This window comes from Rhineura floridana, chromosome 3 (assembly GCF_030035675.1).
Source record: "Rhineura floridana isolate rRhiFlo1 chromosome 3, rRhiFlo1.hap2, whole genome shotgun sequence".
Classification (NCBI taxonomy): Eukaryota; Metazoa; Chordata; class Lepidosauria; order Squamata; family Rhineuridae; genus Rhineura; species Rhineura floridana.
In genome coordinates, this window is record NC_084482.1 from 213,804,509 (window position 1) to 213,819,977 (window position 15,469).

General features: G+C 47.2%; 1 protein-coding gene across 3 annotated transcripts in view; it reads right to left on the reverse strand.

Moving 5' to 3' along the window:
* TAP2 (transporter 2, ATP binding cassette subfamily B member) overlaps nt 1-11,674 on the reverse strand; it is a 44,113-nt gene extending 32,439 nt beyond the window's left edge. Inside the window, exons 1-4 of one of the 3 annotated variants that reach the window (XM_061620706.1) lie at nt 11,526-11,674; nt 9,499-9,554; nt 8,562-9,056; nt 7,944-8,058 (exon numbers count right to left, since the gene is read on the reverse strand). In XM_061620706.1, coding sequence (XP_061476690.1) covers nt 7,944-8,058; nt 8,562-9,056; nt 9,499-9,554; nt 11,526-11,659 — 800 coding nt within the window. In that variant the 5' untranslated portion in view covers nt 11,660-11,674. Of the gene's footprint in view, nt 1-7,943; nt 8,059-8,561; nt 9,057-9,498; nt 9,555-11,091; nt 11,357-11,525 lie in introns of those variants that run through there. The other 2 variants (XM_061620708.1, XM_061620707.1) reach the window with 2 other exon arrangements.
* Between the last annotated feature and the right edge of the window lie 3,795 nt (nt 11,675-15,469).

Sequence of the window (15,469 nt, forward strand, 5' to 3'; positions counted from 1 at the left end):
TAACACCTGGCTTAAGTTGGTATTTAGCCCAATAGGACTGGCGCCGCATATATTACAGGATAACTTCCATTCGTCATGGGAAAGGATGATTACTGAAAAAATATCAAATCTGGGATTCTCAATACCCATAATTCATTCAATGGGCTACGTAAAAGCCAAAGAGCACATCCTCCTACGAATTAAAGATATAGATTTACAACAACATTTGATGTTGATTAAAAACCATATATATAATACTAACCCACAATTTTCTATGCCATATTTATCTAACCTATCGCTACCTAAACATCGTAAGGCATTTACGTTGGCAAAATTAAATTGCCTACCAACTGCAATTCTGGAAGGTAGATTTAAAAAAATACCTTATGCTGATAGAAAATGTCCTTGTGGTGATGGCGAGATTGAGACAGTAACCCATGTATTATTTCACTGTACATATTACTCTGAAGCCAGATACCAACTAATTAAACCCTTAATTACACATCTTCCTGGAAGAAGTGAAGCCTTCTATGTTAACTATCTTCTTGCTGATCGATCATCCCATATAACTGAAGCTGTTGCCAAATATTGTGCCATCGTTATTTCCTCTAGGAAAAATTTAATTTCAGCCAAATAAAATGTTAGTAATCGCACTCAATGCTTTTATAAATATATTTTTGTGTATATTGGAATATTCTGGTATATATTCATGTTTGGTCAATGACCGCAATAAATATTGAATTGAATTGATATGTAAATTTATTTATTTATTTTTATTTATTTAATTCCATTTCTATACCGCCCATAGCAAGCTCTCTGGGCAGTGTACATCAAATAAAAACACAGCAAATACAATTTAAAATGATCTGGTCATCAAATTACAATTTAACTGTCTGTTAGCATATTAAGTACAAAATACAAAAATATTAAAAATGTTTAAAAAATGTTTAAAAAATTGTTAAAATGCCTGGGCAAAGAGGAAGGTTTTCACCTGGCGCCGAAAGGATAGTAGTGTAGGCGCCAGGCGAGCCTCGTCAGGAAGGGTGTTCCAAAGTTCGGGGGCCACCACCAAGAAGGCCCTCTTTCTTGTAATCGCCTTCCGGGTGTCTCTATAAGTATTTATTTATTTATTTATTTTTATTTATTATTTCAATTTATATACCGCCCTTAGCGAAATAGCTCTCAGGGCGGTGAACAAACAAAATAAAATACAATATATCATAATAAAAATACAAAAACATATACAAACAAACAACCAAAAGCACAGCAAAAACAAAATAAATACTACAAAAATTAAAATACAGATTAAAAGATTTAAAAAGTTAAGAAGATTAAAATGCCTGGGAGCATAAAAAGGTCTTTACCTGGCGCCGAAAAGATGGAAGTATAGGCGCCAGGCGTACCTCTTCGGGGAGGCTGTTCCACAACTCAGGGGCCACCACAGAAAAGGCCCTAGATCTCGTAACCACCCTCCGGGCTTCCCGATGGGTTGGTACCCGGAGGAGGGCCTTAGATTCTGAACGAAGTGAACGGGTAGGTTCATAGCGAGAGAGGCGTTCCACAAGGTATTGAGGTCCCACGCCGTGTAAGGCTTTATAGGTCAAAACCAGCACCTTGAATCTCGCCCGGAAGCAAATAGGAAGCCAGTGCAGACGCACCAGGACAGGTGTTATATGCGAAGACCAACTGGTCCTTGTCAATAATCTGGCAGCTGTGTTCTGCACCAGCTGAAGCTTCCGAACTGTCTTCAAGGGCAGCCCTACGTAGAGCGCATTACAGTACCCGGAGGAGGGCCTTCACTGTTGAGCGCAGTGTACGGGTAGGTTCATATCGGGAGAGACGTTTCATCAGGTATTGCGGGCCCGTGCCGTGTAAGGCTTTATAGGTTAAAACCAGCACTTTGAATCAGGCCCGGAAACATATAGGCAGCCAGTGCAAGCGGGCCAGAATCGGTGTTATGTGCTCCGACCACTTGGTCCCAGTTATTAATCTGGCCGCTGCATTCTGCACGAGCTGCAGTTTCCGAACCGTCTTCAAGGGCAGCCCCATGTAGAGTGCATTGCAATAGTCCAGTTTCGAGGTTACCAGAGCATGAACAACTGAAGTAAGATGTTCCCTGTCCAGATATGGGCGTAGCTGGGCCACCAGCCTAAGTTGGTAAAAAGCACTCCATGCCACCGAGGCCACCTGCGCCTCAAGTGACAAGGACGGGTCCAAAAGGACTCCCAAGCTGCGCACCTGCTCTTTCAGGGGAAGTGTAACCTCATCCAGAACAGGTCGAACATCCATCATCTGGTCAGGGGATCCATTCACTAACAGCATCTCAGTCTTGTCTGGATTGAGCTTCAATTTGTTCGCTCTCATCCAGTCCATTATCGCGGCCAAGCATCGGTTTAGCACCTTGACGGCCTCACCTGAAGAAGATGAAAAGGAGAAGTAGAGCTGCATATCATCAGCGTACTGATGCGAACGCACTCCAAAACTCCTGATGACAGCACCCAGCAGCTTCATATAGATGTTAAAGAGCATGGGGGACAGAACCGATCCCTGCGGAACTCCATATTGGAGCGCCCAGGGTGTCGAGTAGTACTCCCCAAGCACTACTTTCTGGAGACGACCCGCTAGATAGGAGCGGAACCACTACCAAGCAGTGCCTCCAACTCCCAAATCCGCAAGCCTCTCCAGAAGGATACCATGGTCGATGGTATCAAAAGCCGCTGAGAGATCAAGGAGAATCAACAGGGTTACACTCCCTCTGTCTTTCTCCTGACAAAGGTCATCATACAAGGCGACCAAGGCCGTCTCCGTGCCAAAACCGGGCCTGAAACCCGATTTAAATGGATCCAGATAATCGGTCTCATCCAAGAGAGCTTGGAGCTGGGATGCAGCCACCCTTTCCAGAACCTTGCCCAGGAATGGCACATTTGCTACCGGCCTGTAGTTATTCAAATTTTCAGGGTCCAGGGAAGATTTCTTCAAAAGTGGTCTCACCACCGCCGCCTTAAGGCAGTTCGGGACCACCCCCTCACATAGTGAGGCATTAATCACTTCCCTGGCCCAGCCGGCAGTGCCATCCCTGCTAGCTTTTATTAGCCAAGAGGGGCAAGGATCTAATACAGAGGTGGTTGCACACACCTGTCCAAGCACCTTGTCCACGTCCTCAAGCTGCACCAATTGAAACTCAGCCAACAAAACATGACCAGACTGTGCTCCGGAGACCTCATTTGGTTCAATTGCTGTAACATTAGAGTCTAAGTCCTGATGGATGCAAGAGATTTTATTCTGGAAGTGCTTGGCAAATTCGTCACAGCGTGCTTTAGAAGGTTCAATCACGTCCTTAGGGGCAGAGTGTAAAAGCCCCTTGACAGTTTGAAAAAGCTCCGCCGGACGGGAGATAGAAGATTGAATAGAGGCAGTGATATGTTGTTTCTTTGCTGCCTGCACTGCCCCAAAATACGTCTGGTTATAGGCACCCACCAGTGCAGAGTTGCATTCGTCAGGAGTCCGCCTCCATCTGCACTCAAGCCGTCTCCTATATTGTTTCATTGCCCTCAGCTCCGGAGTATACCATGGAGCTGTATGAGCTCTACAAAGGAGAGGGTGCACAGGAGCGATCATGTCAGCTGCCCGGGTCATTTCCGCATTCCACAGATCGACCAGGGTGTCGACATGAGCGCCAGCCTTATCAGCCGGAAAACTCCCCAGGGCTTTTTGAAAACCATCAGGATCCAGCAGCCTCCAGGGGCGGACGATCTTAATAGGTTCCCCACCCTTGCAGAGGGGGAAAGTTGTCGCGAGTCTAAACCTCAACAAGCAGTGATCTGTCCATGACAAAGGAGCTGATGTAAGGCTCCCTATATACAGATCACTATCATCTGTAGTGCTCTCATCTGTACGTCGCCTAGAGTGGCTAATTGCCAGATAGGCGACTAACAAATTAAATATTATTCTTATTTTTTATTATTATTATCATGTCCCGTAGCAAAAATCAGGTCCAGAGTGTGTCCTGCCACATGGGTTGGGCCACTGGTATATTGGGACAGCCCCATGTTCATCATGGAAACCATGAAGTCCTGAGCCGCCCCAGATAAGATGGTCTTGGCATGAATGTTGACATCACCCAGTACCAATAGTCTAGGAGATCTCAACAAAACCTCCCAGACCACCTCCGTCAGCTCAGTCAGGGAGTCTGTTAGGCAGCGGGGTGGGCGGTACACGAACAGAATCCCTAATCTGTCCCTCTGGCCCAACTCAAGATGCAGACACTCAAGGCCAGTAGTTACGTGGACATGGTGCTTGAAGATGGGGATAGAATTCCTATAGACCACAGCAACCCCCCCTCCCCGGCCCTCCGATCTACCGTGATGCTGTACTGAGTATCCCGGTGGGCACAGCTGAGAGAGGCCAACTCCTCCCTGCTCACCCACCCAGGTCTTAGTTATGCATGCCAGATCGGCTGCCTCATCCACAATTAAATCATGGATGAGGGCAGTCTTATTATATACCGATCTGGCCTTAAAAAGCAGCATCTGGAGATCAGAGACCTGGCTGATAGGGCGTCCCACATACCTGTGGATGTGTGGAGGACCGGAACACAGCACAGCCGTCAATTGCCTGGGCCGCGTTCCCCTCACCTGGCCAGTCTTCCACACAATGTGATATCTCCCTCTACCCATCACTACGCCTATTGGGGCCCCCACAAGTTCTTCCTGACTGTGATTCCTCTTTCCCAGGCACATAATATAAAACCGTCACCACACACACTTACAACGTACACCATATATTAAACACACACTCACCACATACACACCCACAAAGTAAAGTAGGTATTAATGCCCAACAGTGGTGACCAGACAACAACTTGGCAAAGCAACAGAAGCCATTTTAACAGAGGCTGAAGAAAACAGGGTGGAACCTGTTTTCGAGCCTGAGGTCGCCATAGCAACCCCTAGCAGGTCTGCTACGAGAGATACACTGTTTTGAATGGGGTCTGACACAGAGACACAAAGGTTCAGGGAGGAGCTGAAAAATGATAGCAGTTTGAATATAATAGAGGGAAAAGCCCTCCAAAGCAGAATCCCCTTTACAGAGACTTTGAGGGATTCTTTGTGGGAGAATGGTGTGCTGTACAGACTGTGGATGCCTGCTGAGAGAGAGAATGAATGTGAACCAGTGAAACAATTGGTGGTACCTAGCAAATACAGAGCCAGATTGCTAGAGGTAGCCCATGATGTCCCATGTTCAGGGCATCTTGGAATAAGGAAGACCAAGAAAAGATTGGCTGCACACTATTATTGGCCAAATATTGCTAAAGACGTAAAACAATATTGTTCATCAAGTATGGGATGTCATAAAGGGGGACAAAGTGGGGTAAAAACAAAAGCTCCACTGAGATTTCCTATTCCATTGGTGTGCTATGTTGTGAAAGAAATCTCACCCATTTGGTACTTTTATGGGGGGAAGGACTTTGGAAATGCACAACCTACATCTTTGGTTAAAAACTACATTAGTCTTCAGAGTTTTCCTTCTCATACGTCCACGAGGCATGGGTGTAATACATCCTGTGGGGAAAGAGGAAGGAACCCAGATTTCTTGATGGAAATACAATTAAGCATGGGGAAATTTCAGCCTGAAGTATATCCATCTGGCGAATCAGAATGTGTGGTCAACTTGTTAAAGCAACCAGTTTCTTGTCAAGTGGTTGTGATTCAAGATCTTGAGAACAGAGATCGTTTGGATACATCTCAGATGAATAAATGTCTATACCTTTACTGTAGTAAAGGAATGTTTAGAAAGGCACATTCTAATATGTTGACAGTCAAAGCATTGCAGGTGTGTCCTGAGTCGGGCAGATCACAAGAGTGTTGTTTACGAGTGTCATTAGTGCCACTTCGTCTCAATATTGATCAGGATACCCTGGGGTTCTTGAAGGATTTCTTCACTAGTCTGTCTACAGAAGTAAAACTCCTAATGACTCTAGACCATGGGGTTAAAAAGCCTCATGGTGCAGACCTAACATGTACCTTACCCAAGCAACCCATTAGTTTAAAGGAACCCAGCCCGATTATTTCTTTCTCATTACACAAACGAGTGAATCAGAATGAAAGAGTGATTGAGGAAATCAGGAAACATGAGACAGCATTTTTAGGTGTGGCTGGTTTCTACCGTAAATTTATAGAAGATTTTGGGAAATAGCAACCCCTTTGCATGAGCTTACAAGAAAAAAATGTGCTGAGTGTGTGATGTGGATGGATGAATGTCAAAAGGCTTTTGACCTTCTAAAGCAAGCCTTGTGCCAAGGGCCTGTATTGATAGCACCAGATTTCGAGCAACCATTCATCGTGGCTACGGATGTGTCGGACCTAGCACTGGGAGTCGTCTTGCTGCAAGAGAGAGGAGGCACCAGACATCCAGTGGCGTATCTTAGTCGCAAGCTGACATCGCAGGAGAAGAATTATTCGTCGGTCCAAAATGAGTGCCTAGCGGTCGTGTGGGGACTGAGCAAGTTGCGCCCATATGTGTGGGGACGAAGATTTACAGTGACAATGGATCATCGAGCATTGCTATGGTTAGAGACCATGAGAAATAATAACACTATGCTGCAGAGGTGGTCCTGGGCTTTACAAGAATACCAGGTGGACTTTAAGTTCATAAAAGGCAAGGACAATGTATTAGCCAATGGACTTTCAAGACAGATGGCCGGGACTGCAGTGACGTGACCCAGATGTGGGTGCAAAAAGACATTTTCCCCTAGAGACTTGTTTTTTTATTATTAACGCGTTGTATGAATCCTAGAGCAGGAATAATACTTTGCTGTTATTTTAAGGGGGTGTGTGATGTTCCTGCTTATATTGTAAATACGGTAAGTGCTGCTTATATAGAAGACATATGGTAAGTGGAGTGAAAGAGGAGGGGGGAGTACATGAGCAGTAGAATGCTGGATGATTGGCTGAGTGTTTGAATGGCTGGGAGTATAAATGGAAGAATGACAGTTGAATCTGGGAGGTGGTGAATTGGGACGTGGTGTTTAAGAGGTTGTGGTTGAGGTGGGGTCTTTGAGAGGTTGACAGGTTGGAGGTGGTGGTGTTGAGAGCGAGTCGGAGTTCTGAGGCAATTAGCAAAAAGTCAAGTACCTAACAGAATATAGATGAAACCATACGCTTGTGAAACATTCCTTAAGTATTTCTTAAGTATGTTATTTCTGATATTTAATAAATCCTTATTTGGTTTACCAAAGGCCTGATCCTTGGCTGGGGAAATATACAGACCAGAAGGGAGGGCAAGGTAATTACCAAGGCTGAACAGAAACTGTATCTAATGGTGGCAGCAGTGAAGTGAGAGATTGTAACAAGTCAAGTATCCAGAGCAACCCAGAGTTGTATGCTTTAAATATAAAGATACAAGGGGGTTGGGAACAGCATAGGCACACAGTCACAAAGTAACAAGCTATAGAGAGACTTACACAAAGTCTCTGGGACTTTGGGTTACAGAAAGTGACTGGTGGTGCTGCCTAGCAGTGGGATCTAGTGAGATCTGTGTTAGAGTGGAGTGAGAAAAAATAAAAACGACGATCCTAACTGGTGATGTCCTGAGGTGGTGCCTAGTAAAAGGCGGTAGCCACAAGCAGGGGGAGCCAAAGGTGGGATCGTCACACCCACCCACCCATTCCTTCCCCCCCTTCGCCTCCTTCTCCTCCTTCTCACTCTGCTATGACTGAGGCGTATCAATTTCACACACATTAGTGAAGCAAAGACAGGTTCATCAATTTCAAAGATGTAATATGATTATACTGGTGCAGTTAAAAAAATCTGGTGTCAGGAAAAGCTCATAGTACTCGGGATCCGTTCAAAAAGACAGTGAATATGCAAATTATTGGGGAGTCCTGTGCCAACTTCCATTTTAATCAAAATCACCACCCCTCCCTATCCGGGCTCCTTTTTGGGGGGGACAAAGGAGAAACTCACCTTCCCAGTGACACCAGACACATGAGGAAGATGGCGGCAGCAAAGGCCTCCGAGTTGTATTTGCTGCCCAAGATGTCGATCAGGCGTCCCGTGTAATAAGGGATGAACGTTTCACCTGTAGGGTAACCATGGGTGGAGAGAGGGAGAGTTAACACTTGAAGAAAGGGATGGGAATTCTTTTTCAGACCAAGGGCCATATTCCCTAAAGGACAACCTTCTGAGGGCCGGAAGCCAGCGGTGGGCAGGTACAGCGCTCAAAGTGGGTGGAGCAAAAGATGTGACCCTTGGGAACATAGGAAGCTGCCTTATATCGAGTCAGGCCATTGGTCCACCTAGCTCAGTATTGTCCACACTGACTGGCAGCGGCTCCCCAAGGTTTCAAGCAGGTGATACTCCCAGCCCTACCTGGAAATGTCGGTCTGAACCTGGGACCTCCTGCATGCAAAACACATGCTCTACCACTGAACTACGGCCCTTCTACTTTCAAAGAGCAGATATGAGTCTTTCTCTCACACACATACCCCACTTCTCTCTCTCTCTCTCTCTCTCTCTCTCTCTCTCTCTCTCACACACACACACACACACACACACACACACACACACACGGCATCTACTCACCAATCACAGCCGTGGTGAGGAAGAAAAAGGCCCCAGCGAGGTAGGGTGCATCCGGGCGAAAGAGCTTCACCAATTTCCAGAGGGTGGCCTTGTCTTCTCCTCCTTTGGCCCCCTCCTCCCTCTGCCCCAGGACCCCCCAGATGAGGTAGGCCAGGCCCGCCGCCCCATAGCCCAGCAGAAGCCAGGGCCAAGGGGCCGACGAGAGCAGGAGGGGAGGGTCTCCGAACCAGTGCCCCATGGCGAGATAGGTGGGGGGCAGCAAGCTCACAGTCGCCAGGGCTACGAGGGGGACCTGGGAGGGCCAAGCCAGGGAGAGGAGCCGGCGGGCCCCCCAGAGAACCAGCAGGCGCAGAGCCCCCTCCAGCCAAGCCGCAGGGACCCCCAGGGGGGACAAGGCGGAGCGCTTCAAGTCGAGCAAGGAGAGCAGGGCGATATCACACAGGATCAGCGCAGCAGCTGGCAGCGTGGCAGGGGGCAGCATCCTGGCAAGAGGGCCTGCGGAGAGAGAAGAGGGGGAATTCTGATGAATTATACCGAGTGGAATCATTGGTTCCAACGTCTGTGTGTGTGTGTGTGAGGGGGTAGAATCTCACCAGCCCAATGTACACTTTTGCCATCAAGAAGACGTCAGCTAAATCCCGCTCTCTGTGCGATACCCTGCAGTGAAATGCAATGTGTATGTCTGTCTGTTTATCTTTTGTGCTTTGAAAAAGATTTCTGTATTCGCGTCAAGAGCGTAACTGTCAAGGTTTGAGGCCTCCTTGCAGGCCTGTTTAGCAAGAGCTGCTTGGTGGCCAATTCTGCAAAGGGGGGAGAGATTGGATGCTTTGAGTATTTATAGGCGGGGCCTGGATCAGGTAAATTTATTCTGATTTGTCTGGGAAGCAACAGATTCTGATTGGCTGGAGGTTCCAGTGAGTGCAGAATGGACACTTAACTGTCAGTTGGGAGGCAGCTGTCAGCATCAGCAACTCTTGAGTCTTTGGAAAGAAACTGTCATCAAGTTAAATGGTTTTATTATTACTGTTAGTTATTGTGCATTTATTAAATTTATATCCTGCCCTTCCAAAGGAGACCAGGGCAGCAAACACATCATCAACAACAAAAATAACAACAACAAAAGCATTCTAAAAAGAAATAGAAACATTTAAAAAGTTGCAGATAAAACAAACATTTTTACATCCAGTGATCTCTGGCATATTAGGGGGTTTTATGTGCTTTTAGACATTTTAAAATGTTTTTTAATGTTTTACATATATTTTTTGTCCTATTTTTTATTTCTTACATTGTTTTATCACGTTTGTGTTTACTGGCCTGGAGCTCCTTTGTAGTTTAGGGTTGCGTTCGATGGTAGTCCCACTCAGAGTAGACTGAAGAGAGGATGAACTTGACTAACACAGGCTTATTAATTTTAGTGAGTCTACCCTCCAAGTAACCCCCTGATGCCAACTGAAAGGGCACGTTCCCAAGAGCCAGGGCAAACTGGTGCACGGAAAGGTGGGCCCATATCTTTGGGTGTAAACTATCTTTCAGCTACAGTTCTGCCACAGAATTACTGCAGTGACCTTGGCAAGGTCACTCTCTCTCCCTGCTTCAGTTCCCCATCTGTAAAATAGGTGTAATAGGGGCTCCCACCAATGAGCCCCACAATCCTATGCATGGTCACTCAGCAATAAGTCTCAATGTGCTCAGTGGGGCATACTGGCAGGTTAAGTGTGCATAGGGCTGAGGACAACTGCAATTAGGTCAGTATTCAACCACGTCTACCCAGAGTAGGCCCATTAAAATTAATGAGCCAAAACTGTCTGTTATTTCAATGGGCCTACTCTGTGTAGGACTAGCACCAAATACCACCACTCTTTGTAAATTAAAAAGTGCACTATGCTTAAGAAGGAGCTAGACTTTTATTTAGGTATTTACAAAATTCATATGCCGCTTGACTGTAAGAAATCCTCTAAGCAGTTTACAAGGAGCATGTAAATTATCAATGAAAACAGATAACTGATAATCAATAAAAGCAAAGCTTAACCATGAGCTTCTCTTTTCTCTTAAAAACAACCAAGCATTTTGTGCCACCCAGAAAACAGACACCTTTAGGCTGCCATAATTCTATGCACACTTACAGCGCAATCCTAACCATATCTACTCAGAAGTAAGTCCTATTGAACCCAAGCGGTTATTGGGTATTGAACCCAAATGGGGTTAAGATTGCAGCCTTACTTGGGAAGAAGCCCCATTGAACTCAGCGGGGCTTACTTCTGAGTTAGACATATTTAGGATTGCACCGGAAACATGGCAGGCGTTCAACAGGAGCTGCTTGTACCGAGTCAGACCAACGGTCAATCTGGCTCAGTATTCTCAACACTGACTGGCAGCAGCAGCCCTCCAGGGTTTCAGGCAGGATTCTCTCCTGGTCCTACTTGGCAATGAGGAGACCCAAATCGGGCCCTTCTGCACGCCAAGCAGATGCTCCGCCACGGCCCTCCGACCCTCCCCGAAGGGTTTTGAGGGCCAGCAGCACCCAGCTCACCAGAGGGCTTTTCCGGGGTTTGACACTTCGCTGCAAGAGACGGACAGGGCGGCCATTCTGCAACTGGATCCTTTCTTGTAGTTATTTAATTTTCAACCCCAATATGAAAATAAAAACGGAAACGTGCTATTTTAAAAGTAGCAAACAGGGTGAGGGGGGGGCAGCTTTTCTTTCTTTCTTTGCCTCTGCGCTGCCGAAGGGCGCAGATCCGCATCCGAAATGGCGAGCGTGGCGGGAGGGGCTTTTATTTTTGCAGATTCGTTCACCCGATCCCAGAGCAAAAATGAAAAGGCGCGCGCGCCGCTTCTGCACAGGCACTCCCGTATTTGCACCCCCCTCGCCCCACTTCTCGGTGCCTCAGTTACTCCCCTCACCCTGTCGCTCCTCTCCCTCCGTCCCTCGCCTCGTCCCTCACACACCTTCCCTCTGCTTACCTTCCGTCCAGGCTGCCCGGGAGAAGATCCGCTGCTGGCGCCGCCGACTCGGCTGCGGGGGGCTTGAACAGGAGTCGGACTTTCGCTTTCGGAGGAGCTTTCCCCGCCCTCAGCTTCCTCGTGCATGCATTCATCCCTGCGGCCGCCAGAGGGAGTCCGGGCTCTGCGTTTCGAGACTTCGGGAGGGCGGAGGGGAACCTCACAGACTGTGGAGGGGGTGTCGGAAGCGCCTGCAGCAAGTTCCCCCTGCCTCATCTTTTCGGGTTTGTTTCTGAGGGGTTTAAAAAAATATTTCTGCATACCTTGGGAATTTCTCAAGCCTGAGGGGGCCTCCCTCTTGTGGGTGGTTGAGGCTGTTTTAGCTACAAAATGACAATAGTATTATTAAGTGATAAAACACTAAAAACGTCTTTAAAAAATCTTTAAAACAAAACATCCTTTTGAAAAAAAAATTTTAAAACGACACCTTAAAGTTTGGTGTTAGATAGAGGGGCCTTGCAATGGACTAATTTTGTAACCTCACTGTGTACCTCCTTGCAGCATTAAAGAAACCCAACTTCTCGCCTGTCTCAGTTCCCCTCTTTTCCTGGTCATTCCAAATCTCAAGGTGATAAGCCAGGCCTGATAAGACCTAAAGCCCCTTGGGGACATGAGAAGTTATATTAAAGACAAATGTTAAAAGGAAAAGAGTGCCTCTGAGGGCAAGCAAAGTGCATTTTGGTTAACCCTGCATAACCACAGCCTACCCAGCCACACATCTGGGATTATAGCTTCCAGGCAAAAGGGGTGTAGTGTACAGACAGTTGTGAACTTAGAAAATACTGTTTGCAGCTTCTCTCTGGCCAGCCTGTATGCGTGCCTGAATCATAAGTACAGCACTTTTGCCATGCAAGGTGCTTTGTAACCTTGTGCTTACCCTCCCAACACCCCTGGGAGAAGGGCCATTGTTGTTCCTGTTTTGCAGAAGAATCATAAATATGGACAGGCTTGCTCAAGGCTGCACACTGTGTGATTGTAGCAAATGGTGGATTTGAACTCAGCTCTTCTCTGGTCTTCTCCACTGCCCATTATATGCATATTGGTCGTAATTAGTAACTACTTATATTTATAAATAATAATAATATCAGCTCCAGTGTTCTGACGTGGGAATGGCTGAGAGATGGGGCAGGCCGGATGAACTTTTTCCTTCTGTTTTCCAAAGTTCAAGCAAGTTCAAGAAGCAAGCCCTGTCTTCCAGCAGTCAAGAACTGTACATAATTTCTCATCCAAAATTGGTGGGAAGTGGAGGAGACTGTGTATGAAGACTGGGCAGCCCATAGCTCAGTGGTAGAGCACGTTTTGTGTGCAAAAAGGCCCAGGTTCAACTTCCATCAACTGGGGAAGGGCCGTAGCTCAGTGGTAGAGCGTGTGCTTTGCATGCAGACGGTCCCAGGTTCAATCCCTGGCATCTCCAGGTAGGACCGGGAGAGAGCCCAGAGAACGGCTGCCAGTCAGTGTGGACAATACTGAGCTAGATGGACCAGTGGTCCGGCTCAGTATAAGGCAGCTTCCCATGTTCCTATCATCTTGAGGTAACGCTGGGAGCGACTCCTGGTTCTGAAACCCTGGGCGCTGCTGCCAGTGTGGACCGGTGTAGGGAATCTGAGACCCCGGGAATGAATGCAGCCCTCCAGACTTCTCTGTCTGGCCATCAGGACTCTCCCCAGACCACACTCTTCACTGGCCCAGCTTCACACCCTCCTTCAGTGTTCTCGCCTGGCTCGAATTGTGCCCTGGAATTCTGAGAATGCCTCTTGCTTGCCAGGATGGAGGGCAGAGAGGGGTGTGCGCAGAAACTAGCCTACTGTACAAAGGTAAAATTTACATCCATTGCTCCACCCACTTTTGACTCTGGTCCTGCCCACTGCTGGCATGTGGCCCTTGGAAGATTGCCCAGAAGGGTTTGCAGCTCTTGGGCTGAAAAAGGTTCCCACCTTCTGGTGTATGTATACACAATACCAAGCTAGATAGACTGTGATCACTAACTATGAGCCAACAGCGTCATGTGGCTGCAAAAAAGGAAAATGCTATTTTAGGCTGCATTAACAGAAGTATACAAATTGCATGAAGTATTGGTTTCCCTCTATTCGGCACTGGTTAGGCCTCATCTGGAGTTCTGCATCCAGTTCTGGTCACCACACTTTATGAAGGATGCAGACAAACTGGAACAGGTTCAGAGGGCAACAAGGATGATCAGGGGACTAGAAACAAAGCCCTATGAGGAGAGACTGAAAGAACTGGGCATGTTTAGCCTTGAGAAGAGAAGACTGAGGGGAGATATGACAGCACTCTTCAAATACATGAAAGGTTGTCACATAGAGGAGGGCCGGGATCTCTTCTCGATCGTCCCAGAGTGCAGGACACAGAATAATGGGCTCAAGTTGCAGGAAGCCAGATTTTGACTGGACATCAGGAAAATCCTCCTAACTGTTAGAGTGGTATGGCAATGGAACCAATGACCTAGGGAAGTGGTGTGCTCTCTGACAGGCCTTCAAGAGACAGCTGGACAGCCATCAGTTGGGTATGCTTTAACTTGGATTCTTGCATTGAGCAGGGGGTTGGACTCAATGGCCTTGCAGGCCCTTTCCAACTCTACAATTCTGTGATGGTCCGATTTGGCAAAAGGCAACTTCCCATGTACAAATTATCCTGGGGGGATGTGTTGCAGGTGGGGAGGAGGCAGGGTGGCTGTCCCACTGCGTCTCCAGACAAGGATGAAGGGGGATGAGCAACGGACCTGGGACCTCCACGACCCCTGCTTTTGTGGGAGGCAAGGAGATGAGGAAGAGCTTCCAAACCCAGGGAGCAGATCACCACTGGCATGAACATAGAAACTGGAGAGGCCACAGAATCGGCAGCATCTCAAGAAGGGATATTCTTGAATGTTCTGTTGTTTTCCTCTCTCTCTCAATTTTTGCACCTCTCCCTGAAATTCTGAATAGCTTGATGCCTGCAGGTGCTTCCTTATCAGACTCTGATGATCCATTGAAGTTCCTGGAACTGAGCGACCTGCCAGGGCGAAAGACAAAACCACAGCAACAGTTTCTGTGGTTTGCACTCGGGCACTCAGGTCCTACCTGTGGGCTTCCCATGGGCATCTGGTTGGCCACGGTGAGAACAGGAGGCTGGACTAGATGGGCCACTGGCCTGATCCAGCAGGCTCTTCTTATGTTCTTAACCTCTCCAGACAAAGAAGGACTGCAGCTCACTGGTAGAGCATGTTTTGCATGCAAAACGTTGCAGGGTTAGCTTCTGGAATCTTCCGGTGGGGATGATGTCCCCTCTATGAAACCCTGGAAAACCACTGCCAGCCAGTGTAGGTAATACTGAGCTAGATAGACCAAAGATCTGACTTCATATAAGGCAGATTCCTATAATCCTACTCTTTGTCTTTTGGGGGAAGGGCTGTAGCTCACTGGTGGAGCATCTGTGTTGCATTCCAAATGTCCCAGGTGTTGGTTTTGAGGAAACTCATGCTGCCATTCAAAACATTGGGTTATATTCCACTAACTTTTACTCAGAGACTCTTTGAAATGAATGGCCGTGACTAACTCAGATCCATTAATTTCAAAAAGTCTATTCTGAATTAAAGTTAATTGGAGACAGGCTGTAGCTCAGTGGTAGAGCATCCGCCTTGGACACAGAAGGTCCCAGGTTCAACCCGCAGCATCTCCAGGTAGGACTTGGAGAGACCTGTTTGAGGCCTTGGGGAGCTGCTGCCAGTCAGTGTAGACAATGCTGAGCTTGATGGATCAGTGAAGTGACTCAGTATAAGGCACCTTCCTATGAATACCACCCATCAACTTGAACTCAACTCTCATATGGTCTTGCCTACACCCCCAAAATGTGTTTTCAGTATCGTCTTTCGGACTGGTTAATCAACTTCCAAAAACACCCAAATCAAA